Raw genomic sequence first — 26,436 nt, 5'->3', positions numbered from 1 at the left:
CTTCCTGTCAGTCACTTAACTGTTAAGTAGTAGAGCAAGTAAGAGACTGTAGGGTTAACGTCCTGCTGATCTCATCAGAACAGAGAGCAGGTTATCATTTATAAACCTAGGAGTAGAACGCAGTCCAATTTATCCGCAGCAGCACAACGCTTAGGTCTGGGTGAATTTATAGACGTCTTGAGCGTTTCCTTGAAAATGTGAAATGATAGTAATCATATCATAAAAAGGCAGGAAGGAACCCCAGACAAGTGCAGGGAGGTGAGAGCTGCACACTCGGCTGGGGTTGTATAGTGCCGTGTCCTTACGTGACCTGCTGGAACGGAACGTACTATTTACAAAGACCTGAGGATTTCAAGAGCACGATTGCAGAGTCTTCCTATCAGGTCCGAGAGTTGCCAGAACCGCACTGGTACCACACTACCTTCATGTGTGCCTAACCAAACAATTGGGCTGCACTAAGATAAAAAGGTAGATTACAGAGAGGAAATGACACTTATTACACACACCGGTTTCTGTTACGCTGTACATTGTGCATGACGGCTGATCGACACCTTACCGTGGTTTTCTCTAAATTGGTACAGGTCTAAACACTCAGACCCGGACCGATCAAAACTTTTGACGTCTCTCCGTGACATGTCAAAAGTTTTCTATGATGACAGTGACACTTTAACTTATAATAAAAAAAAATCCCACAAGAGTATAAATACGGTGATGTATGGTGGCATCCCAATATCCGCGATCTGAAGAGAGAAAGATCAGCCACCTCCAGTAAAGCTGCTGGAGGTGGCTGGCAGTGGCTTGCTTCCTCTGCTCACAAAGGAGCATCTGGGGACACCATTTTAAAGGCCATGCATCACTGACATTTTCTTTTAGATTTTAAAACTTATTTCACTTTTTGTACATTGTTATGGGGGCTGCCATATTTCCTGGGCTGTTTTTAACAGCATTTAGTGCCATGCTTTACAGCAAGACTCGCGGACATAGACAATAGACTGGCTCTATCCCTTTGAGATAAAAATGTGAAACATTACTGAGCTCCCTCTGTGACCTTTGAGGAGGTCAGTGCACAGGGAGCTGCTATAGTCTCTCCTATATACTGATGTAAAGAACACTTTACAGCAGCCCCCTCTTATCACCACAGACACAACTGAAAGTCTCAGCTTTTTAGCCCTAGTGGTGAGAATGAAAACTGCAGGATTTCAAGATTTTATAAGATAGAACAGATAAACTAGAAAAAAAAAAGGTATCAAAAATTCTTAAAAAATGTTTAACAAAAACAATTCACTAATTTGCTAGTGACATATTCCCTTTAAAGCATAAAGATGCCTATACACCTTCAATAAACGAACGATTGGACAACAGTTTTCGCCCATACAAGTCAACTGGATCTAATCTGTCAGTCAGTCACTTTAAGGCCACATTCTGAAATAATTCTGGGTCACTTATTAAACCTCTGTGCAGTTTCTGTTATTCTTACTAGAAAAGTATAACTCAACCAACTGGGCGTTACAGATTGGGGGCGTGAACCTGCACGGTCTGACACTATCCAATCAGAGCCAAGAGTGGGGACACAACCCACAGCTGGTAACACCCAGTTGGTTATAGAGTCATCACCACATCACAGAACTATAAGAAAAGATGCCCTAGAATGGTTATTACATGAGCAATACAAGTAGTTACTAGGACAGACAGGTCAGGAGTGGTGACAGGTTGTGTCTTAACAGGATGAAGCTATTCTGCCATCTCGACTGTAAAAGTGACAATCTGAGGAACCTCTGATCTGCTAGACCCTGCTGGCTGGCAGAGACTGGTTTAGGCGATTCAGGTTTATATACTAAAACAGTCCCATGTGTAATTACTGCAATCCTGCAGCGACATGACCCCATCTACTGTTATGCCACCATAAATATGTTTATGACCAACAATTCTCTATCAGTGGACAGTCACTTCTCAAGCACTGAAAAGAGCTCGGATGGCACTACCTAGACCCTGGGCTCCGGCACCATCAGCAGGATGCTACCCGTCATCTTTCATGGCAGAGAGTGGCTGTCAGTAGCTGTCAGGAGATGACTTATATTGGGACATATCCTCAATTTAAAAAAAACGAGGGGGGGGGGGACTAAAGCCAACCTAAACAGTGACTGTCGTAAAATATTACTCCAAAAGCCGCAGTCCCGCTTCCTGTTTAGATATACTGGGGGATGTTTACCGAGTAGGATGAATTCATAAGAGATCCAATAGAGATACTAATAGAGATACTAGAAACATTCCTGCTGTAGAGAATCCAATAACTGTTTAATTCATCTGCAGTGCCCCCACAGGTGAAAAATCAGCATTACACCATGAAACAAACTGCAGCCTGTGGGCAAACTATAAAGAGGAGATCTGCTAAATACCCGATGGGTAGGGGCCTGACTTTCAGACTTTCATGCAAAGCCCTTTGCTATTTTCAGCAGTCCCATAGATAGTGAATGAAGTTGCAGCATGCATGCTCAGCCACTTCTACAGTCCCCCCCATCCAGACCTCTATCCTGGTGACTGGACCCCTGTCTATTAGATACTAAGGATAGCTAATCATTTATATTCTTGAGATATCCAAGATCATAAACACACACACACAGCTGCTGTCTTCCCCTGTCTTTTTGTTTTGCGTACTTCTATTACAAGGAACTGAGCTGTAATACCATACACAAACATGAGCGGCGCTGTTTCTGGAAGTAAGCAACTATGATTTCTTAATCTTGGATAAACCCCTTTGATTAATACGACACCAGTTTTCTGCATTCTAAATCTGTATATATATACGCATGGGGCAGATCTGTCCTATGTACTGGAATGGTGCTTGTGGACATCAGTGTACAGCAACAATCTTGGCACATGTGAATACGTCCTAACATGCAGATCCAGACTCGCAGGCTATAATGTGCTGTAGATTATAAGATCTGTATCATGCCATCTGGACCCTTTCCATAACACGCAATTGAGATATTCAATGCTGAACCCACAGCAAAACCTGGCGGTGAATCCTGGGTGTGCGGCCCAATTCCCATAACAATTGCTGTTAGAGCGATTACATCAGAAAATCCTTAGGGTGCTGTACACGGCGCAGCTGAGACCGGGTAACAGATGACTATCGTGGTCTCATGGCACATACAGGTGAAGCTATGCGTTAGGCTGTCCGTAATTTACTCCAATGAGATCTCCTTGAAATCCTTACTAAGTTAATCCCACAATAACCTATTAGGAGTAAAACAAGTAAATGTATTCATCAATAGTAATGTAGTGTAAAAAAAAAAATGAATGAATGACTGCCATAGGGGAAAGAAAATACAGGAGACGAGTAGCAGAATAATTATTAGGGAAGATGCGGCTGTACATGGCCCCTAATCCCCTCCCCAGACGGCTGACATACCAGTATTTATGGCCTGCAGCTCATAGAGGAATTTACTTGACAAGATTACAAAAGGCAAACAGCGGGATTTAGAGCGAGGTCGGAGGCTTAAACCTCATCCTCCTTAAGAGCAGACCACTCCTTATTCCTGAGAAGTACACAAGGCAAAGATACTGGAGCCCCCAGAGTAGACTAGACAGACAATGACACCATGGGTGCCCTGTGCAGAGAGTCTGGAAAAGATCTAGGAAAAAAAACCCAGCTTGATTGACATCAATACTGGAAATGTACTTTGTAACAAGGTCTAATGGTGTATATGCTCCAACTCTACATCTAAGCGCCGCCTACTCCTTGAACTTACCCCTGTCACATATGAATTTGAAAGTGGCCTCTAGAGAAGAGCAAAGGTTTCCCGAACTCTCGCCATTTGATTACAGGGGGCTGAAGTTGCTGCCCTAAGGCTGCCTGGAAAACATGGTTCAAGCAACAGGCCATAGGCTGTATCCATGTTTTCCTGGACACCCTGAGGGCTCATTCACACGATCCGTGCTGCGATCCGGAGGAGAAATGCGGCATTAATCTCCTAGCTGGAGCCCACCCGCCGCCTGGCACGGACAAGGTGATGGGGTTTATCCGTACGACGATCAGCACTAGGACATGTTCTATTTTTTCGCAGTGCGGATCGCGGCACAGATCATGTGAATGGCTGCATTCACTTCAATGGTCCCTAAAATTGTCTGTGGTCGCAGATCCACAACCACAAGCAATTTTACAGGCTGCATCCACCTTCAGCCATCAGTAATCAAATGCTGAGAGAGATCAAACAATTAACGATTTTTACGTAACAATGTGTTTAGATGGAATATATTGTTTAAAAAAAATGTATTATTACGATCGTTTTAAGATCGCTTAAGCCTCTCTCACACACAGGGTGAGGGTGAATCGTTGAAAGACTGCGAATGACCAACAACGATTTTAGAACAGGTTGTAAGATCACAAACGATTTATCGCTCCTCGCTTGATCGTACGCAGTGTTTACACGAGCCGATTATCGTTTAAATGCGATCGTTGTTGTGAAAATTTCAACGAAAATCGCTCCGTGTAAAGTGACCATAAGAAAGTCTGCCTTCTGGACACTTGCGTCAATTACCACTATTAAACGGTCTATACACAACACTTTGATCTAGCTTTGACTTCCAGCCCAAAAGATTTAATTCTAAAATTAAAAAAATAAATAAAAAAAACTTGCGGGGCATCATTAATGCAAACTAACTAAAAATCTTCATCTCTGAAAAACCAAGCAGAAGATTAGAGGGCACTCAAATGTATATGTTCAATGAATACCTTAAACCAGTGACAGGGGAACCTGTAACTCCCCGGCTGTTGCCTGGACAGTCAAAGCTGGCTTTATTAGGGTCCATCTGGTTTTGGTTTGGCAGTATTTGACTAGTCTAAACAAATTTGGATCCTGATATATTTAATCTGTGGCATAGCACTGTCAGAGCTCAGGTACAGATGGGAACACAGCCTTAGGTGCAGTTTTTCCTGAACTGGAAAAATATACAATACTGTCTGGAGAGGAGCGCAACTAGAGCATGCTCAAATCGGATCGCTTGGTATTTGAATACCGGTGACTGAAGTTGGATGCAGCCCTATGGTGTCTGGGAAAACAGATAAAGCCATAGGTTGTAACCATGTTTTCCAGAGCTGCATCCAACTTCTCCAGCCACCGGTATTCAAATTTCAACCGATCAGAAGTTGAGCATGTGCCAGTTGCGCTAATCTCTAGTCCACGTTTTCCCGCGCTGAATCCAACTTCATCCAACCGCATTTAAGTGCTGAGCAATCTGATTTGAGCATGCTCTTTAAAGTGTCATTGTCGTTTAATTATTATTTTTTTTTTTTTTGTAGAAATCAATAGTACAGGCGATTTTAAGAAACTTTGTAATTGGGTTTATTAGCTGCAAAATGCTTTTTTTATAATAAAAAAGCTGTTTGAAGGTCTCCCCCGTCTTCATAGTTTTCTATGGAGAGGGGAGGGGTGGAGAGAGATGAGGCACCAAAACAGGACAACAAAGCGTTAATTTACAGCTACATCACAGGGCTATCTCCTCTGACAGTCAGGACTGACCTCTTTGGGCTTTCAAACAGCTCTCACTGTGTAATCTTCCCTGTCCCCAGGTTATGTGCGGTATTCAGTTTTATTCACTTCAATGGAAGAGAGCTGCAAAACCGCTCACCCAAATCAGGAGTGGTGCTGTTTCTAGAAGAAAGCAGCCATGTCTTTCTAATCCTGGACAATCCCTTTAAGTTTCATTGTAGCAATGTGTTTGCAGACATTCTGAGCCCCATACATGCTGTTTCTCTGTTCAGACCCCAGCGGAGAATGACAAATATGGCTTATGTCATAAAACATTCAGCAGAAGCGGCATTCCGCTCTCACAGTATAGAAGTTATTAAACCAATCTGAGAAATGCGGCTCAGGGCATAGCTTGCCTGGAATGGTCTTTAAATAGCCGTGCCATCATCGCCTGCTTAAACCTGGGACCACTCCCCCACATTCCAGGGCCAGATGGCCTTATCCATGTCTCCCTGCTGCACTCGTGGCCGTGGTGCGGCTCTTCTCAGGATACCTATAATATTTCTGTGCTCTGGCGTCAGGTCATGTGAAGTTTCATTGTGCCGAACATTCTCCCAGCCGGCGGGGGCTTTTCGTGGATACAGGGAACGGGTGGGGGGGGGACCGCTATTGCCTTAGAACCCCTTCCAGCAGACTGACCGGGTTACCGGTCATACAACGGCCTGGAAACAAATCCTATTACTGTGGGAATGAGCTGTAGACATCTTGCAGAACATATAGGATTCTGCCAAAGGTTAAGCTGGAAATGCTGGATCCGAGACTCTTATAAAATGTCTCATCTGAGTGGAAAAGACATCGTAAAAAAAAAAAAAAAAAAAAAAAAAAGCTTTATCCTAAGAAGTAAAAGAAAAAAATCTGCAGCCAAAAACTGCTTAAAAGGGGTCATCCTAGCAGAAAACCCTCACAGGGGTGAGCTGCAGGGATTGGCATAGCTATTGGGGGGGAAATGAAGTATTATATGGCACAGATGGATTTCATGGATGTGCCAGACTCTGCAGATAGTGCCAACTGCTGGGTAGAGGAGTACAAGCAGGGGGTGGGGGGACCTTCCATGTGATCCGGGTGCACTAACACTACTGTATATGTACAAGTTGTAAAAGATTTTGGAACATACTGTACATAGCATTATACATAGTAAGTGGAGTGGCAGCAAAGCATACACTGTCTTATTCACGACAGGAACAAGGGATACCCGTTCCCACAGTCAGACTGATCAATTGGTAAAGATTTATAATCTTGATAGAATCCCTTTGGCTTTCTGGGATGGACCACCACTATCTAATCACCTGGTTACTGCAACCCAGCATGGCTACTACACAATGTACAGAGTAGTTTGGTTCACTGCGTATGATAGTCTACCCCAGTGATGGCTAACCCTGACACTTCAGCTGTTCCAAAACTACAATTCCCATCATACCTGGGCAGCTAAAGCTATATCTTTGGTTGTTCAGGCATGATAGGAATTGTAGTTTTGCAACAGCTGGAGTGTCAAGGTCAGCCATCACTGGTCTACCCTGAGGATTGTATGTTAAATTAAATCCTAAAAAAATGTGGTGTCGGAAAGCTATACAGATTCGTAAATAACTTTGATTTAAAAAATAGCTGCTGTATGTACTGCAGGAAGTGGTGTATTCTTTCCAGTCTGGCACAGTGCTCTCTGCTGCCACCTCTGTCCATGTCAGGAACTGTCCAAAGCAGGAGCAAATCCCCATAGAAAACCTCTCCTGCTCTGGACAGTTCCTGACACAGGCAGTGATGGCAGCAGAGAGCACTGTGTCAGACTGGAAATACATGACTTACTGCAGGACATACAGCACCTGATAAGTATTGCAAGAAAGGGAATTAAATAAAATTTACAAATGTGTATAACAGACCAGTTTATTTAAAAAAAAAAAAAAAAAAATCTCCAGATTACCAGTTTAAAGGGGTTGTCCAGAGAAAATGTTTTATTACCAGTGTGACACAGTGCTCTCTGCTAACATCTCTGGCCGAGACAGGAACTCCCCATCCCCAACTCTTCCTCCTTCTCTGAACAGTTCCTGTCTCCTCCAGAAATGTCAGCAGAGAGCACTGTGTCAGACTGAAAATAAAACATTTCCTGCAGGACATACATCAGCTAATAAGTATGGGAAGACTTGAGATTTTTTTAATAGAAGTGAATTACAAATCTATATAAATTTCTGATATCAGTTGATTTGAAAGAAAAAAAAAAAAAAAAAAAAAAAAGATTTTCGCTGGACAACCCCTTTAAGTCTATGTTATAAAAAGCCATTCTATTACAACAGGAGAGCGCACATTTTCACATCGGGCCCTCCCACTGCACTACAAATTGGTAATACTAATGCCAAAAAGTCCATCTGACTGCCAGTTACCATCTCCTCCCTATGCCAGACTCCACAGACATGCCTATATGAATGCCATCTATTGTGCCTCATTGTCTGTCACCACACAGATCCATTCATGTTTTACTCTTTGATAGAACAGAACGTCTTTGTTGGGGGATCAAAGACACATCCAGACATTACAGAGTCAGCCTGGTGACGGCATGTAAAAGGTCAGCTACTGTTCTCTGCTATCAGCCAATTCAGGCAGGGTAAGGGCTGACTAATACTCTACAATAGGATTACTGGCAGGAAGCTCAAGAAAATCTCTGTGCCCGCCCGCTGGTTACTACATTACATCACATCTCCGCTCCTAGGGACCCAGGAAGCTTTTATTGTATACATGAATACAGATATCTGTGGAAGCCCCCAACTTCAGATCCCTGTCGATCATCAAGTGTATTTCCAGGACGTGGCCACTAGCTGTGCAGGGTGCTGCAGTCCCCGCTCAGGATCAGTGGGGGCCTGACGAGTCAGCGAAAGGGTGCACAACAAATCCCATCATGTCTGGACACCCTATAGCTCATCAGGCATTATGGGAATTGTAGTTTTGCAGCAGCAGCAGGAGGGATGCAGGTTGCACACTCATGCCCTCGAGATATACTATCACATTAGGAGATAGGAAATCCTCTTTAAGGGTACGTTCACACTTACCGGATCCGCAGCGTATTTTCTGCTGCGGATCAGATTTCATTTAAATAACTGAACACAGCATCAAATCTGCAACATCAAATCTGCTGCGGATCTGCTGCGGATCCTGTAGGTGTGAACGCACCCTAAAGGCTTTAAAGTTTCTTTTTTCTTCTTTAAAATCAACTGGTTTCAGAAAAAAAAAATATATAGAATTTTAATCTGCTTTTACTTCTAAATCTCCAGTCTTCCAGTACTTATCAGCTACTGTATGTCCTGTAGGAAGTGGTGTATTCTTTCCAGTCTCACACAGTGCTCTCTGCTGCCACCTCTGTTTATGTCAGGAACTGTCCAGAGCAGCAGCAAATTCCCATGGAAAAACCTCTCCTGCTCTGGACAGTTCCTGCTCTGGACAGTTCCTGACATGGACAGAGGTGGCAGCAGAGAGTCCACTGTGTCAGACTGGAGAAAATACACCACCTCCTGCAGGACATACAGCAGCTGATAAGATTGTTAAATAGAAATAATTTACAAATGTGTAATTTTCTGATACCAGTTCACCAGATACCAGAGATGTAGCTGTACAGAAATGTGGTTTATACCCCCCCCCCCCTCCCTCCATGGTATAGTTGGTTACAACACCTTGGCTGTGATTTATATACATTCATTCCCACTGCATAAAAATCCGCTGTAAAGGAGAATATACCTATACAGACATCATAGAGTTGCACTTCTATTTCAGACATGCGAGAAGTAGTGGCGGGATTCCCATGTGCGGGGCTCCCACATGTCTCAGCCCTTCATCCTCCTTCCTTTCTTTACCTCGGACCTAATCTGTATAGGCCATCAGCCGTAAATGGATCATCGCCGACACATGCTATGATGACATTGCACAAAGTCAGAAATCACTGTGAATGACCAGGACTGGCGATAGGAACAACACTCATCCAAACACCCGGCAAATCCTAGAAATCTCGATGTGAGTGTCGCTAACGTCTATCTTTCCTCCTTTCTCAAGGTTACATGCAAAAGGGGGGCAGGTAGGGAAGATATAAGGAGCTGTTTGGCGGTGTAGGGTCAAAATGAAGACAGCTTTAGTTCAGGGGTAGGGAACCTTGGCACTCCATGTGGTGCAAAACTACCACTCCCATCATGCATGGACAGCCAAAGCTTTAGCTGTCCAGGCATGATGGGAGTTGTAGTTTTGCAACAGCTTGATAACAGAGGTTACCTACTCCTGAATTATAGTCATATCACTTTTATGGAGTTATCCAGCCTTACAAAACTGATCACCTATCCACATGATAGGTTCTCAATATTATATTGGCAGGGTCCTGTTCCCAGCCACCACCACCGCCGTGTATATACACACACACACACACATTATATATAGATTAGCACCACTCTTGACTATGGTAGCGTTTGTTATTGCAGCTCAGCATCATTGATATGGATCAGGATGGGCTGTAATACCAGGAACAGCCTCAATTCAAGAGTGTCGCCATTTCTTAGGGGGTGGGGGATAGGGAAGCAGCCCTTCTTTCAAATTCTGAACTGCCCCTTTAAGCACTTATGGTGGCGGTGAGTAGCAATTTACTAGGACTGAAGTAATTCCGTAATGATACACACAAAAATGATGAGCTAAAGAAACCAAAGTGTATAATTTGTATAATTACACTGAAAGGCAAAAAAAAGCTGCTAATTGTCATGTACTTACTGCAGAGCGGGTTTGCAGAATCCATTAGCGCTGAAAGTATTTAAGAAGAAAAAAAGGTAGATATCCTGTTGACAGCGTATTACTCCTTTAAATGTTATTTGAGCCTATTGGCAATTCCTGTGTGTTAGGCGTCTGGAGCTCAGCATCCACTCCGACTAAGAATAGGTCCCTCTTAAAGAAGTACTCCGGGGCTGTGTGCAGGAGGTGAAGCTGCTGCAGCGAGCAAAGGTTACATGTGAATAATTGAAAACTACTAAATGGAGAGGCGTGTCTGCTAAAGAAACCTGACGGGCGCACGTCACGTGATGCTGCTCTGCAAACAAGGCTTCCTGAACTTCAAATAGGTCTTAAAGGTACAAGCCGACCTGAGGAGAAGGTAGAGACTGGAGAGTATGGATCGATAGGGAGGGTGAATGCGGCGCTGCAATAATGGGAGGGAATTTAAAGTGATTCCTCGGTTAGGAGATAAATGTGCCCATAGTACAGTGAGAGCCATGTGTCCGAGAGGTTTCATATCTGCATGTGTTCCTATGCACCCCCCCCCCCCCAGCTTCCTGTTCTCGTGTGTGACACAACAATGGGAAGCCAGGTGTAGAAGAAAAAGGCGGCAGCAGGAGAGGAAACTGGCTGCACGCTGCTGGCTCACCGATACCCGACCAGTAGCTTATTGACTTTCGCAAGACTATAACTCCAATCATATCATGAGAAAGTTCTCCAGCCTGAGGCTCTTCAGCTGTTGCAACATCTTATCACAAATTATCCACCACATTTTAAAAAGGTGGAAGTTGCCTTTAATGTAATTGTCCACCCTAAAGAGGTATTCCAGCAAAAAAGAATTCTTTAAAATGAACTGGTGTCCTAAAAGTTATATTGATTAGTAATTTACTTCTATTTAAAAATATCAAGTCTTCCCATACTTAAAAGCTGCTGCGTGGCCTGCAGGAAGTGGTATAATTCTTTCCAGTTTGGCACAGTGCTCTCTACTGCCACCTCTGTCCATGTCAGGAACTGTCCAGAGCAGCAAAAGTAGTAAAAAACTAAAACCGTTATAAGCGTCACAATACAGCCATTTAATGAATACTTAAATTGTATAAGAAAAAAAAAAAAAAAAAAAAAAAATTTTATATATATATATATATATATATATATATATATATATATATATATATATATATATAGATTTATATAGATACAGTATAATCTGTGTAAACCTGCATGTGGTTGTGTTCGTACTGACCTATAGAATAATGGTACCATGTCGCTTTTACCGTATACTGCATTACGTAGACACAGGAACCCCCCAAAAGTTACCATATTGCATTCTTTTTTTACACCAATTTATTTCTTCATAAATAATAATTTTGGGGTTCCATCATACATGTTATGGTAAAATTAAAGACTCCATTACACAGTACAACTATTGCTATAAAAATCAAGCCCCCACATGGCCCTGTAGATAGAAAAATGAAAGTGCTAGAGTTCTTAGAAGGGGAGGAGGGAAAAACGGAAACACAAAAATGAAAATTTGCGCGGTCCACTGGGTCATTTTGGGTTCGGTCCTTAAAGGGTTAAACAACTTAAAAACTATGGATGGGGGATAAGGGTTTGAACCTTACAAAATGGGGAACAGCTCGAACAAAATGGCGACCTCAAAAATGGGGACCATGACTTTCTGGCTGAATAGAGCGCCATTAATTCTCTATGGAGAAACTGCAGCATTTCCAACATATGTGAACTTGGGAAGGGGGGGGGGGGAAGCTATAAAAGTAGTAGAGTCCTGTGCTAGCATGCAAGCATCTAAAGAATGGAACAAATGGCATTAAACTGTCACATTTACATTCAGAGGAGAGAATTCCTCATAACTCTGTCTCCTCACTCAGGGGTAAAGAGCAGATTCGGTGTCCTCGCGTCGCTCCTCGTGTCAGTACAATACTTTATAAAGCAATTCAATAAAAAGTGCCAGAAGGCAAACAAGCCTGAAATGCTAAAGGATTGTGAATCCAGCACAGACGTCAGCAAACCGAGTCCCCATGAGCGGCTTACCATATAATCAGGAGAGGTACTGTCACGTTACACCGACACCTGCAACAGGACTCCATCCAAAATCGCCGGTAACATGCGCCCAATACAAGGACAGAAACCACAGGGTAGCTTTTGTGATCAGTCAAGACACCAACTGATCAAAACTTTTGGATGTCTCTCCTTAAAGTGATAGTACCCATTTAAAACAAGTTAGGCCTCAGGAGTAGAGATGAGTAAACCTACTCTAGTTTCACTCATCTCTACCCAGGAATAAACTTAAAGAACCACCACCTTGCATGCAGTTTTTCCAGTGCCAATCCAATAAGATGTCAGCACTCTCTTTAGCCATCTATATTTTTTCCTGCCCATCATCTGTCTATTGCTGCAGGCGGCAATAAGTTTTATTTTATTTTTTGGTTTGGGGCTTTCCTAGGACAACCCTTCTGTCATTGACTAAAAATCTTCAAAAAAAGGGAGGTTGAAAAAAAAAAAAAACACCTTATAATTGCCAATTTTGTTTTAAAATCCTTCAGAAGGATCTGGAGTCTAATGGTGCATTTACACAGGCAGATTTATCTGACAAATTTTGGAAGCCAAAACCAGGAATGGATTTGAAAATAGGAGAAATCTCAAGTCTTTCCTTTATGACCTGATCTCTGTTTATAGTCTGTTTTTGACTTTGGCTTCAAATCTTTGGCAGATTATCTTTCTTTGTAGATGGAGCCTTATAGGCCATGCAATGTTCCAGTGTGTGTGGGGGTGGGCGGTTATGTCACCTGTTGGATGTAGCATCCCTGCAAGTCAATGCTCTGTCCTTTTAAAGAGCTTTGAGACGCTAAAGATCAGAATGAGAGATGTGGCCTATGATCCAGTTTCTATAGTCAGTCATATATCTGCACCCTCTGATCCAATATCTACATGCAGGCGATATAACGTTTTTCTTTTACCGATATACCTGGTGATAAAGCAACTTGTGTGTGACACGGTTCCTCTTTTACATGCAAAACCATTTATTTTTAAACAAGATGGGTAAAAAAAGAGGGACAGCTTGTCCAGCCTGTCTATGCATAATAACCCAACAACTGTAATAAGTTTACCTTTGTACATATATAGGGACATTATACCATAAACTCTTGCATAATATGTGTAGGTTCTCAACAATGTGGCGACACTGAGCAAACAAGAGCCAGTATGCATGAAGAAATTACCTGGTTATCAGAGATACTGGATATAATAAAGAAAGAAGCAGAGGAAGCAGAGAGCTAGTTAGGAGCTGTAAACCAGGAACTAAACTAAGGTAGTCACATAGGAGCTAGTTTGATGTTGACCCATGGTTTTCAGTTGGGATTCTAACAATTTTATGGGAAGCTGTCACACACTTTTACTGCTATCTCCAGTTACGGATTGCACTGTCAGCCCAATTTCCATCTCCCACAGAAACTATATCTTCTTACCAATTGATAGAAATTGATCACAGGGCCCAGGTGGTATAATCTCCTCCCTATATACATACCTAATTAAAGCAGTGCTAGCGTCAACTCCTCTCCCGGCACCTGAGAGATGGAAAATGTTAATTCCTGATCTTCGTGACGAGGATTGTGAGGCCATTCTAGAGTCACAAATTTGTATCACCAGCGGCCAATAAACATATGCAGCTTTATTTCATTCACCAGGCATACCTTACACCTTTAAGATTACACTGTATGGGACGCATGGCAACTCCATCATGTCCCATAGTGTGCACATACCCTTACACAGATAATCCACAGGTAATAGGCACTATGGAATTTTAAAATTTATCCTGTGGCAGCGCTGCAGGGAAGTTACTCACCTGTTTTTCCACATATTACAGCTGACCGCTCTGGGCCCAAGCATGGGGGGCATTGAAACTTATTGTAAATTAAAATTATACGCAAGGATTGTCCGAAGTGGAGAGCCCCTTTAAGTGCCTTAGCACACTGGGTGGCTTCACTAGTTCTGCATTAAGCTTTTATAGCTCCTCTGACAATCCAAACATTAAACTGTAAGAAACTATTACAATAAGTGTCGACCGAAATAGACAAATTAGAGCGGATCCCATCTTGACATCCCATATCTAGTGTAAAATCTCCACTGTCATGGTTCTTCGCCGCTAGAAATCCTATCCAGTAGTACGCGATAGTGTTACATTTGGCACCAGCAGACGACCAAGGCGAAAGCCAATATTTTCAGACATGTAGTGTAGCTAGAGGTTTTATTCCCCGGTTCTCCCAAGAAAAAACAGCCACACTAGACTCCAGGACCTTAAAAAAAAATATATATATATATATATATAATATATGTATATCATGATGAATACAGACATACCAGTCTGCATAATACAGGCCGGGAGGGAACCCTGTGCAGTCTGCAGCCAGAAAGGATTACCTCCAGAGCAGAGGCGAGCGATGCCAGACCAAGGTAAAGAATTTTGATGATGTGATAGGTGTTTTTTACACATTAAAATATAGGGGGGGGGGGGGGGGGGGGAAGAAAAAAAAAAAGAAAGTCACATGGTGGAATTGAAGGAAGCAAATTGATTGTGAACACGTGACTAAACAATGGCTGTATTAGATGGAGATGAAGTTTACCAGGGTCGCTTTTATAGTGGGGATATACCCCTAAGTATGGCTGGAGTCTCACTACTGAGTTTTATTAAAACACATGGTTCGGATTTCTTTGCAAATCTCGTCTGATGGAGAGGGGGGAGGGGGAAACACATTGAATTAAATTGGGGACAGGATACAGGGATTCATCTTTTTTTTGTGTTCTTTCAAGGTGTTGTCTGGCAGGAAAAATAAAAAGGTCAATTACCAACCTCATGGATCCTCTACAGTTAAGGAGCCAAAGCTCAATGGGTCCCTACCAATCTCCACTAGCTGGTCCCATCCTGACATCTGCTGGGAGAGGCAGATCACCGCCATGCCCACTGATCAGCTGAGAAGACATTTGCTGCGTGTTGAAATGGGACCAGGAGATGGAAATCAGAGTCTTGCAAATGTCATTCCCTGGGGAGGGGGAGCCTGAGCTGTGAGCATCTATTATCTGCACAGATCCTGTTCCAGCCACAGCCTACTTATCACAGACAGAACAGGAAGTTTCAGCTAAGTTGTTGGGCTAGTGGCAAGAATGAGAACTGCAAGATTAAGATTAAAAATAAAATCTAAAATTTTTCGCCAAATACTGTTCCTTTTTTTATCACTGTCACGGTTAAAGAAATTCAAAAGCAAAATTGAATCTGTGATGAAAAGTTTACAGTTTAGCCCAATGTTTGCTGCCAATAGCAGGAGTCTATTTACTGTTGGCTTTCCTTGCGCTCGTGCCTCCAAACCACTCGCAGATGCCGTTTCCTCTGGTTACTTTTGTCTAATTCCAGGCCACAAAAAAAAAAAAAAAAAATATCTCTATCTATCTATATCTATCTCTTCATCAACTGCCTAAAAACTAAGAAATCAAGGCTTTGCTTGTCAACCGGAAGCTCTAGGCAACTAATTTTTGCAGACTGTTCAGTAATTATCCATTGGAATCAATTGGTAGGCGCTAAAGTTGAGGAACTGCAGAGTAAATCACCACCGGCTTTAGAGGAATCCGGCTACAAGATATGGCGGCTCCTCACAATGGCGCTCATCTGATGGAAACCACTTTTTGTAGGGACTCAGAATTTCCACAGTAAAGCGTAACCATTAAATGGCAATAGGACAAGAAAATACCACAAGAGGCCCAGTGAGCACAGCTCAACACTAAAAAACAAATTATTGGGTTGGTTAAGATTGTAAATAGCATGACTATAGGGTTTAAGAAAGCCTCCATGCACTGCAGTCTGCAAGAGAAGAATTTTTTTTTTCTTATAAAGGGCCTTGAAAAAATGATTGACTTATTATAAAATCTGTTCTAAGGGCCCTTTTACGCGGAAAGATTATCTGACAGATTATCTGCCAAAGATTTGAAGCCAAAGCCAGGAATGGACTATAAACAGAGAGCAGGTAATAAAGGAAAGCCTGAGATTTCTCCTCTTTCAAATCCATTCCTGGTTTTGGCTTCAAATCTTTGGCTGATAATCTGTCAGATAATCTTTCCGTGTAAAAGGGCCCTTACTCCCTGCACGTCCATCAGCAGTAAGAAGTGGCAAGAGTTAGAGCAGTTTCATTTACTAAGGCTTCAAGTTGTGTTGTCTCATTTGCAGTGCCAATGCAAGTATAGCAGTGTTGTCCAATTTATTCAAGTGACTCAAGTCAAAAAAAAAAAAAAAAAAAAAAAAAGTTTCTTCCAAATCAACTGGTGCCAGTTTTGTAATTTCCTTTAAAAAAAAATAAATAAAAATCTTTAGTCTTCCAGTACTTATCAGCTGCTGTATGTCCTGCAGGAAGTGGTGTATTCTCTCCAGTCTGACAATGCTTTCTGCTGCCACCTTTGTCCATGTCAGGAACTGTTCAGTCTTCCAGTACTTATCAGCTCTGGAGATTTATTTATTTATTTATTTTTTTTATAGAAGTAAATTACAAATCTCTGGCACTTTCTGGTACCAGTTGATTTGAAAGATTTTTATTTATTTATTTACTTTGCTGGAATACCCCTTTAAGCATTGAAGAGAAGCTGCAAGTTCCACAATCCTTTCCATCTGATGTCCCTATAGATGAGATCCCATTGTAAACTCTTTACACTTCAGTGTTTTTACAACAAAGTAAAACATACCTGGCTTTTCCTGCCTCTTTGAAATCACCACTTTCCCTAGCAGGCCACGTCCGAAAATACCTGAAAAACAGGTCTTCATAAACTGCACACACAGCAAACTCTCAGACAAAACGGATTAAAAAAGTAACAAGACACCATGAGGAGTGCAAGAAAATGATTAAAAAGGGACAATAAATATTACAAAGAAAAAAAATCCCTCCAAAAATAAGAGGATCCTCCCAGAAAGGGAATGTTGCAGAACGTGAGAAGTAGAAAAAAAAAAAAAAAAAAAAAAAAAAAAAAAAAAACAGTGCAAAAACACATTTTTTATTTATTATTCTTTATAGAACATGTGACCTCAAAGTCGTAATGTCTAAAAGAAAATGGTCTTTAAAATCAACTAGTCTCAGAAAGTTATGGTTTTGTAAAATGACTTGTAAATTACTATTTAAAAAAATCTCAAGCTTTCCCGTACTTAAAGTGACACTGTCACCTCCTTTGTGCGTTCTGACATCTCTACACAGGTGTACAGGGTAAATTTTGCCGTTTTCATACCTTATTTTATATCATACATCATGGTGCTTGTTCAAGTAAAAAGTCATCTTTTATCAACTGCAGATTGTGTTAAGTGGGCGGGGTCTCGCGCCATTAGCGCCAACGTCACAGTTGGCCCCGCCCCCTCACCAGCCATTGGAACAGGCTGGAAGAAAGGTCTAGACCCCACCCCCTTTATGTCGTCCAACCAATGGGTGTCAAGGGGCGGGGCCAACGGTGCCGTTGTGGGCAGAGCTAAGTGGCGCTAATGTCGCCAGGCTACGCCCACTTAATACAATCTGCAGTTGACAAAAGGACACTTTTTACTTGAACACCATGACGTATGATATGAAATAAGGTATGAAAAATGCTAAATTTACCCTTTACACCTGTGTAGAGATGTCAGAATGCACAAAGGGGCAGTGTCACTTTAAAGGGCAGCTGCGGTATGTCCTGTGGGAAATGGTGTTTTCTTTCCAGTCTGACACTGTGCTCTCTGCTGCCACATCTGTCCATGTCAGGAACTGTCCAGAGCAGGAGTGTTTTTTTTTTCTTATGGGTATTTGCTACTGCTCTGGACAGTTCTTGACATAGACAGAGGTGGCAGCAGAGATCACCATGTCAGACTGGAAAGAATACAACCATTTTCTACAGGACATACAGCCGCAGATAAGTACAGGAAAGATTCTGCCTTTCGCCCGTTCATTCTCCGGGTGCAGAATCTGCCTGACCATAGAATGGAGTCTATGGCACAGGCGCAGTGTGAAGTGGGAGCGTGCGGGGACGAGCGACGGAATCCACAAGTCCTCCGTGTGTTATCCTCAGTGTACACATATCCTCATAGCAATGGCACAATGCAAAGCTGTAAGAAACGGTGCCCTAAAGAGAATACATGGTCCTCCATAGTGCACCACACAGAATGGCTGACAGGTCTGAGATAATCATACAGTGATGCTGCAGCCAGACACACCTGGATGGGCTATTAAAAAGTGACAGGCCTTACTTTGTCTGAACTTTTAATTTATTGTTTTTTTTTTTACTTCTGACTGACAAGTACTATACACACACTGGGATATGCTGTGATGAGATGGTCTTCATGCAGTTTATGATGCAGAATGTGCATTAAGGGATTAAAATGGACCAAAGAGCTGCTGGACTTCAAAGTAGGAGATATTACCCAGAGCCACTATGAATTATGCATTTTAGACACTAAGTGGTTCTCAGTCTCGCCCTAAGGAAGACTTAAAAAAAAAAAAAAAGCAATAAAACAAGATGGTCTGATATATACATTTATGAGCAAAGAGATAGACGATGTGTAATGCCAGGGTCCTGAGGGTGGGACGTGACACCGGGATTCTCTCACTGGTGTTCTTCAAATCCCCATGTCAGCAACCACAAGGTCTAACACCACAGGATTCAGCCAGTTTGTTAAACTCCCCATTCTGAACCACTGGAAGATGTAAGAAAAATTACAGGCGACAACTTTGTTTAGAAAGATAAGCAGCAGCCAAAGTGCTCTCACTGCGGCTTACCTCTTCACATAGACAACACCGATGCGCTCAGCCGTGCAAAGGGCTCCTGTGTATGGGGAGGACAGGCGACGGGTGAGAGAAAGGAAGGCCAATTGTTTAGCTGTCAGTTACTTAAAGGGGTTATCCAGCGCTACAAAAACATGGCCACTTTGCCCCTACTGTTGTCTCCAGTTTGGGTGGGGTTTTGAAACTCAGCTCTATTGAAGTAAATGGAGCTTAAAGTGTCACTGTCGTGAAATTTTTTTTTGCAGAAATCAATAGTCCAGGCGATTTTAAGAAACTTTGTAATTGGGTTTATTATCCGAAAAATGCATTTTTATCATGAAAAAGCAGTTTGAAGCTCTCCCCCCTGTCTTCATTGTTCTCCTATGGAGAGAGCTAAAGAAAAGACCAAAACAGGACAACAAAGAGTTAATCTACAAATCCCTCACGGGATATCTCCTGTGACAGTCAGCACTGACCTCTCTGAGCTCTGATTACAGCTGTCACCCAGCTCCGTGCCTGTAATCCTCTGTTATCTGCTTTCTGCTGCCGGCTAACTCCCTCCTTCCTCCTCCCCCCTCCCCTCTCCCTAGAACAGACAGGGTACGTCTCCTGCAACAAGTCACAATTTTCAGATTTTTCAGAGTGGATGAAAAAGAGGAAGGAGGGGGGGACCTGGGAAAAGGCTTTTTACATGCAGATAATGGCAGATTTGGCTAATAAACCCAATTACAAAGTTTCTTAAAATCGCCTGGACTATTGATTTCTGCAAAAAAAAAAAAAATACGACAGTGACTCTTTAAGTGCAAACTGCACCTGAACTGGAGACAACAGTAGGGGGGGAAATTGGCCATGTTTTTGCAGCGCTGGATAACCCCTTTAATTGCAAATCGCACCTTAACTGGAGACAAGAGTAGTGTTATCTCTGAAAGAAAGTGGCCATGTTTTTGTAGCACTGGATAATCCCTTTAAAAGGTGTCTGGGGACCTTCACTGTCCTCCATCCTGTGGATTTCCAGCTATTGCAAAACTACAATTCCATTATGCCCTGTCTGATGGGAACTGTAGTATTGTAACCGCTGGAGAGCCACAGGTTGTACGGTACACTTCATCCAGTTTCTTTTCCTATTTTAATAAAAAAAAAAAAAAAATCTGCTTTATTCTCCAAAAAATTCAAAGTTCTTCAGTAAACAAATTAAAGTTGGAGCCACATCTGCTTTCCCTCACAGACTTAAAAGGCAAGAACATGAACCATGTGTGTGAGGCACCGTGCCCCTAGACCAAGATGTCCGCATTTATATCCTGCACCAGGGAGGGGGGGGCACGTCTTCCAAGGCGAGGATGGAGAGGATATTCTATCAGCTCTGGTCTCACTACAGGAGGCTCAGCGCCGGAAAATCAGGACCATCCAATTTTGGAGAGATACTAGATGGGCTATATCCCAGGGCTTCACATGCTCAGTAGGGAAAGTCACACCAACATTAAAGGGGTTATCCAGCGCTACAAAAACATGGTCACTTTTCCCCCTCTCTTGTCTCCAGATTGGGTGGGGTCTCAAACTCGGTTCCATTAAAGTAAATGGAGCTTAAAGTGGAACTCCGAATAAGAAAAACTTGTTTTCTATTAAAAGTACATTAAAAGTTATATAGATGTGTCTATACAATGTATTACCGTATCTTTACGGTTCTGTCACACTGGTAGCTGATAGAAATCCAGGAAGTGAAATAATGGCCTCTGTGCAGAGCCACATTGTCTCCTGCTCCTTCTGCTATCAACCCCCTTAGGAGACAAATATTCCATGCCTCTGTCTCACATTGTGTGTGTTTGCTAGAGACAGGCTGATTATGCAGACAGGGGGCAGGGCGTGATTCACCATCTCAGACTGGCCAGAAGGAGGTGTTTCAGCTTAGGGCTGTGTTCACACATGTTGGAGTGTCATTGCAGTACTGCAGCATCTGCACAAAAATGATGCAGTAACACAAAGCACAGCAGAGAGGATACGAGCCAACACTGCCAATCCCACCTGCACAAAAAACAAGCCATAAACAGTATATCCCTTGTAAGATAATATCGGATAAAGTCCTTTTTGCGGGAATCAACTTGAAAGATAAAAGATGCTTGATTATATGTGCGTGGAGAGGAAAAGAAAAAAAATTTTTAAAAAGTTCTTTGCTTTATTCCAATAAACAGCATTACAGGTAGAGAATAGAGCGTGCTGTGTGGTGTTACAGGTAGAGAATAGAGCGTGCTGTGTGGTGTTACAGGTAGAGAATAGAGCGTGCTGTGTGGTGTTACAGGTAGAGAATAGAGCGTGCTGTGTGGTGTTACAGGTAGAGAATAGAGCGTGCTGTGTGGTGTTACAGGTAGAGAATAGAGCGTGCTGTGTGGTGTTACAGGTAGAGAATAGAGCGTGCTGTGTGGTGTTACAGGTAGAGAATACAGCGTGCTGTGTGGTGTTACAGGTAGAGAATACAGCGTGCTGTGTGGTGTTACAGGTAGAGAATACAGCGTGCTGTGTGGTGTTACAGGTAGAGAATACAGTGTGCTGTGTGGTGTTACAGGTAGAGAATACAGTGTGCTGTGTGGTGTTACAGGTAGAGAATACAGCGTGCTGTGTGGTGTTACAGGTAGAGAATACAGCGTGCTGTGTGGTGTTACAGGTAGAGAATACAGCGTGCTGTGTGGTGTTACAGGTAGAGAATACAGCGAGCTGTGTGGTGTTACAGGTAGAGAATACAGCGTGCTGTGTGGTGTTACAGGTAGAGAATACAGTGTGCTGTGTGGTGTTACAGGTAGAGAATACAGTGTGCTGTGTGGTGTTACAGGTAGAGAATACAGTGTGCTGTGTGGTGTTACAGGTAGAGAATACAGTGCTGTGTGGTGTTACAGGTAGAGAATACAGCGTGCTGTGTGGTGTTACAGGTAGAGAATAGAGAATATAGTGCTGTGTGGTGTTACAGGTAGAGAATACAGTGTGGTGTTACAGGTAGAGAATACAGTGTGGTGTTACAGGTAGAGAATACAGCGTGCTGTGTGGTGTTACAGGTAGAGAATACAGCGCGCTGTGCGGGTGGGACCACAATGAAATGAAATAATTCAGTAACACAATGAAATTGCAATGTGTGAACACAGCCTAGATGTTCTGCAATAGATTTGGGCAGGGAATGGGCAGGGTGGGGGACTGTGATGGAACAGCTGAGGAAAAGCATTGCATTCTGGAACCTGTAGTACTGAGTACATCTGCTCAACCAGGAAATACAGAAACACAAAACAGAACAAAAGTGCTTTTTCCCTGCACTTACTACTGCGTCAAGGCTTCACTTCCTGGATAACATGGTGATGTCACTTCCTGGATAACATGGTGATGTCACTTCCTGGATAACATGGTGATGTCACTTCCTGGATAACATGGTGATGTCACTTCCTGGATAACATGGTGATGTCACTTCCTGGATAACATGGTGATGTCACTTCCTGGATAACATGGTGATGTCACTTCCTGGATAACATGGTGATGTCACTTCCTGGATAACATGGTGATGTCACTTCCTGGATAACATGGTGATGTCACTTCCTGGATAACATGGTGATGTCACTTCCTGGATAACATGGTGATGTCACTTCCTGGATAACATGGTGATGTCACGACTCCCAGAGCTTTGAGGGCTGTGGCTGCTGGAGAGGATGATAGCAGGGGAACACTGAGGGACACAGGGCACTGGAGGGACACTGAGCATCCCCCTGCCATCATCCTCTCCAGCAGCCACAGCCCTCACATCTCTGGGAGTTGGCACATCACCATATTATCCAGGAAGTGACATCACCATGTTATCCAGGAAGTGAAGCCTTGATGCAGTAACAAGTGCAGGGAAAAAGCACTTTATAAGCATTTCCTATAATAAGTGTATATTGGGGATTGGTATAAAACTTTTGGGAGGCAATACAATACTTAATAAAAAATTTTGCCAGACTTCTGCTTTAACTTTTTTACAAACTAATGGAAAGAACCACAACTACTATCACAGCTCACATTGGATTACACCATCAATCCATGGTTTTTCACTTTTTTAAAGCTGGATTTTATTTTATACACCCGTGTCTGTTTGCTTTGGCCCTGGAGCTAAGGACATTGTATTCCCATTGACGCTGTGACATTCATCAGTCTGAGAGTGCAGGAAATCTCAGCTAAAGCATTTTGGATGCTGAAAAGTAAACAGGCTCTAGTGCTTAAAAGCCTCCATGCTCCATAATAGCTGCCATGCGACAAGTGGACAGTTTATTACAAAGCACAATAATAATTATTATTTTGTTTAATAGAGTTAAAACGCATTACCCAGGAGGACCCAGACCAGGGTGCTTTGCTCTCCACCACAGTCAGATACAGAGTGACAACCACCAAAGACAGGGAACACAATGCTACTTATTGTCAGCTATAAACAAACAATATACCAATTGTGCTGTGTCCTGACGCTGTAATTGGCGGCAATCACTAGGGGGACCTAGTAGGTGATCAGTTTCCCAACAGTGCCACCACAGGAGAAATCAGGTACAGGGGTATAATAAAATATATATATATATATATATATATATATATATATATATATATATATATATATATATATATATATACACACACACACACACATAGTGGTATCTTGGTTTAGGAGCTCAAAGTTTTTCAAAGAAGTGATTTTGTTTAAGAGCATTGCTTTGGTGTAAGAGCTCCCTGTAGTGGGTTAGAGGGGCATGGTCTGCATAGCGGGGTCTACAGCCCTGTATTCTGACCCAGGAAGTCTCCCTCACCTTCCAAATCATAGCAGATCCACTTCAGGCTGGGGCTTACATCAGGGGACAGGACTGTGGAGGTAATCTCTCCATAGCTGTAACCCCTCTCTCCCCGGACAGAGAGTGCTGCATGTATGTGCCCACATCTGCCCTGCTCATTTCTTCATGCTCCCTGCAGTCTCTGTCCGCCCTTGTGTTTCCCATCCTCTCCATTACTGTACAGTAACTTATCACATATTCTGCTGTTTCTGAATGTTTGTTTCATCTGTTTTACATGTTATTCTGAATAATAAATCATTTTCGGAGTGTGGAACCAATTGTCTACATTTCTTTGATTTCTCATGGGAAAATTTGCTTTGGTGTAAGAGTGGATTTGGATTACAAGCGCAGTCCCGGAACGAATTATGCTCATATTCCAAGGCACCACTGTATTACAGTTTCTATAAGAATCAAAGGGCTGTCTGTGTAATGCACAAATATACTGAGGCCCACAGTGGAAGAAAAAGTTGAGCCCCATCTAAAACCCCTATTACACGCCGCTATTTTTGTAGAAATCCGTAGTCCAGGCGATTTTAGGAAACTTTGTAATTGGGTTTATTAGGCAAATATGCCATTATCTGCATTCAAAAAGACTTTCCCCAGGTCCCCCTCCTCTCTCTCATTCACTGCTCATTATCAGGAAATCTCGACTCACATCAGTCGAGCCCTGTGTAATCTATGGAGAGGGGGGGGGGAGGAGGGAGATTTGTTGGTAACAGAACAGAGAACAAAGGATTACACATTGGGAGCTGTGTGAAAGCCAGAATTTAGAGGTCAGTGCTGACTTCAAAGGAGAAAGCCGGTGACGAAGCTGTAAATTAACTCTTTGTTGTCCTGTTTTGGTGCCTCATCTCCCTCCACCCCTCCCCACGGAAAACCATGAAGACAGGGGAGGGGCGGGGGGAGAGCTTCAAACTGCTTTTTCATGAAAGTGAATGCATTTTTCAGCTTACAAAAGTTTCTTAAAATCGCCTGTACTGTTGTTTTGGGGGGGGGGGGGGGGGGGGGGAATTAACAGTGACACTTTAAATCATTCGGGCAGCCCAAAGAAGATAGCTGTGGTCATTGCCTTTTACACAGAGCGATTATCGTCCGTAATGAATCAGCTTTAAGAAAAGACGTACAAGGCTTTTAGGGAGGAAGGATACAAGCAGTTTTCTAGTGCAGATGTACTAAGTAACAAGTCCCTTCCTACATTGTTGGCAATTGATACTGTACTCTATGAGGGGTTCCTGCACGTTTTACCGAAAGGATTCAGGAAATTCTATATTAAAAGGGTACTTGTGCCATTACATGCCACGTATGTCTACCCGGCGATGGGTCTGAACATGTCACTTCACGCAGGGCACACCAGTAACCTGATCAGCCTGATCCCTTATCTGCTGCACATAAAAAGCCATATAAAGCTCCATCTATCACAGGGACGACAACAACACAACCCTCAGGCCCTTTTATTCTTATTTTACAGGTAACATCTGCTAAAAAAACAAACTGATGCTTGTTACGGGACACCAGCCAAAGGGAGAGCTCCCAAGTGATTGTTAACCCCTAATCTGCTGCAGAGTAATTTAACAAGTAAATACAATTATGGTCCAATGGGACTGCAAACATAGATGCAACAAATAGAAAGTATGGAATTAAACACAGCCTTTATTGAAGCGTTAAAAAAAAAAAAAAAAAAAAAGACCAAACACAGAAGTCCCAGTGCTTTGTGCGCTCAAAAAAATGACTTGGTATTGATTGACAGCCATTCCTGAGCGAGCACAAAGTGTAACAAGTCTTCATTATGCATGTGTACAGCTTCTGCGCAACCACCCTAGCAGAGAATCCTGGAGGTGATAGCACTGTATGGTCAGCTCTCCTGTCATACACAACCTCAGTAACCACACAGTGACATTATAATGTCTGAACTGTTACATAAAGAGCATTGTCTCCTGGAAAGCTGCAGAGCTGATAATATAATTAGCCTATGTTAATTGCCCTCAGTTGATATACAAGCTGCATGATGAACAGGTGTGAGCGCACAGAGGACTGGGGACTTCCTGTGTTTGGTCTCACTGTATGGAGGGAGCATGGACCAGAGTACCAATATGTATACCAGATTTAAAACGTAGAAAATGATTTAAAAAAAAAAAGTATATTGAAAGACTGCTTGCGATCACAACCCCTTTGGATTTCTTTAAAAAAAAAATTGCGACAGTAACTAAGATACTAGAGTCATGTGATTACAGCAGCTTCAGCACAAAGTGTGGACTATATTCTACATCTTCTGGCCTCCAACTGGAAATTACATGCATACATTTTGAAGGAACAATGGAACTGAATACCATAACTTTAGAAAGAGCTTTTTTTGTTGTAGACGCTTATCTGTAAGCATTACATCAGACATGGGGCTCTATCGGTGGCTTCAGACAGGTACTTTCCTTATTTCCATACTGGTGACTCAGTGATAATTACTATATAAATACAGACTTGCTAGTTTTTGCTTCAACCCAACCAGAATATTCAGGTATAGGCCAAAATCATAGCCCAAGATGTATACTGCTACAGGAAAGCCATCAATTTGGACCTATACATTTACTGCCTAAGCTACTA

At 42.5% G+C, this 26,436-nt stretch overlaps 1 protein-coding gene across 3 annotated transcripts in view; it reads right to left on the bottom strand.

The window, feature by feature from the left end:
- Positions 1-26,436, bottom strand: part of EML4 (EMAP like 4) — a 131,156-nt gene that overhangs the window by 81,206 nt on the left and 23,514 nt on the right. Inside the window, exon 1 of one of the 3 annotated variants that reach the window (XM_069955265.1) lies at positions 10,260-10,484. The exons of the other annotated variants lie outside the window; for them this stretch is intronic. Coding sequence (XP_069811366.1) covers positions 10,260-10,284 — 25 coding nt within the window. The 5' untranslated portion in view covers positions 10,285-10,484. Of the gene's footprint in view, positions 1-10,259; positions 10,485-26,436 lie in introns of those variants that run through there. 3 annotated transcript variants of the gene reach the window in all.

The sequence above is a fragment of the Dendropsophus ebraccatus genome, chromosome 15 (assembly GCF_027789765.1).
Source record: "Dendropsophus ebraccatus isolate aDenEbr1 chromosome 15, aDenEbr1.pat, whole genome shotgun sequence".
Classification (NCBI taxonomy): Eukaryota; Metazoa; Chordata; class Amphibia; order Anura; family Hylidae; genus Dendropsophus; species Dendropsophus ebraccatus.
This window is presented reverse-complemented; position numbering and strand designations above follow the sequence as displayed.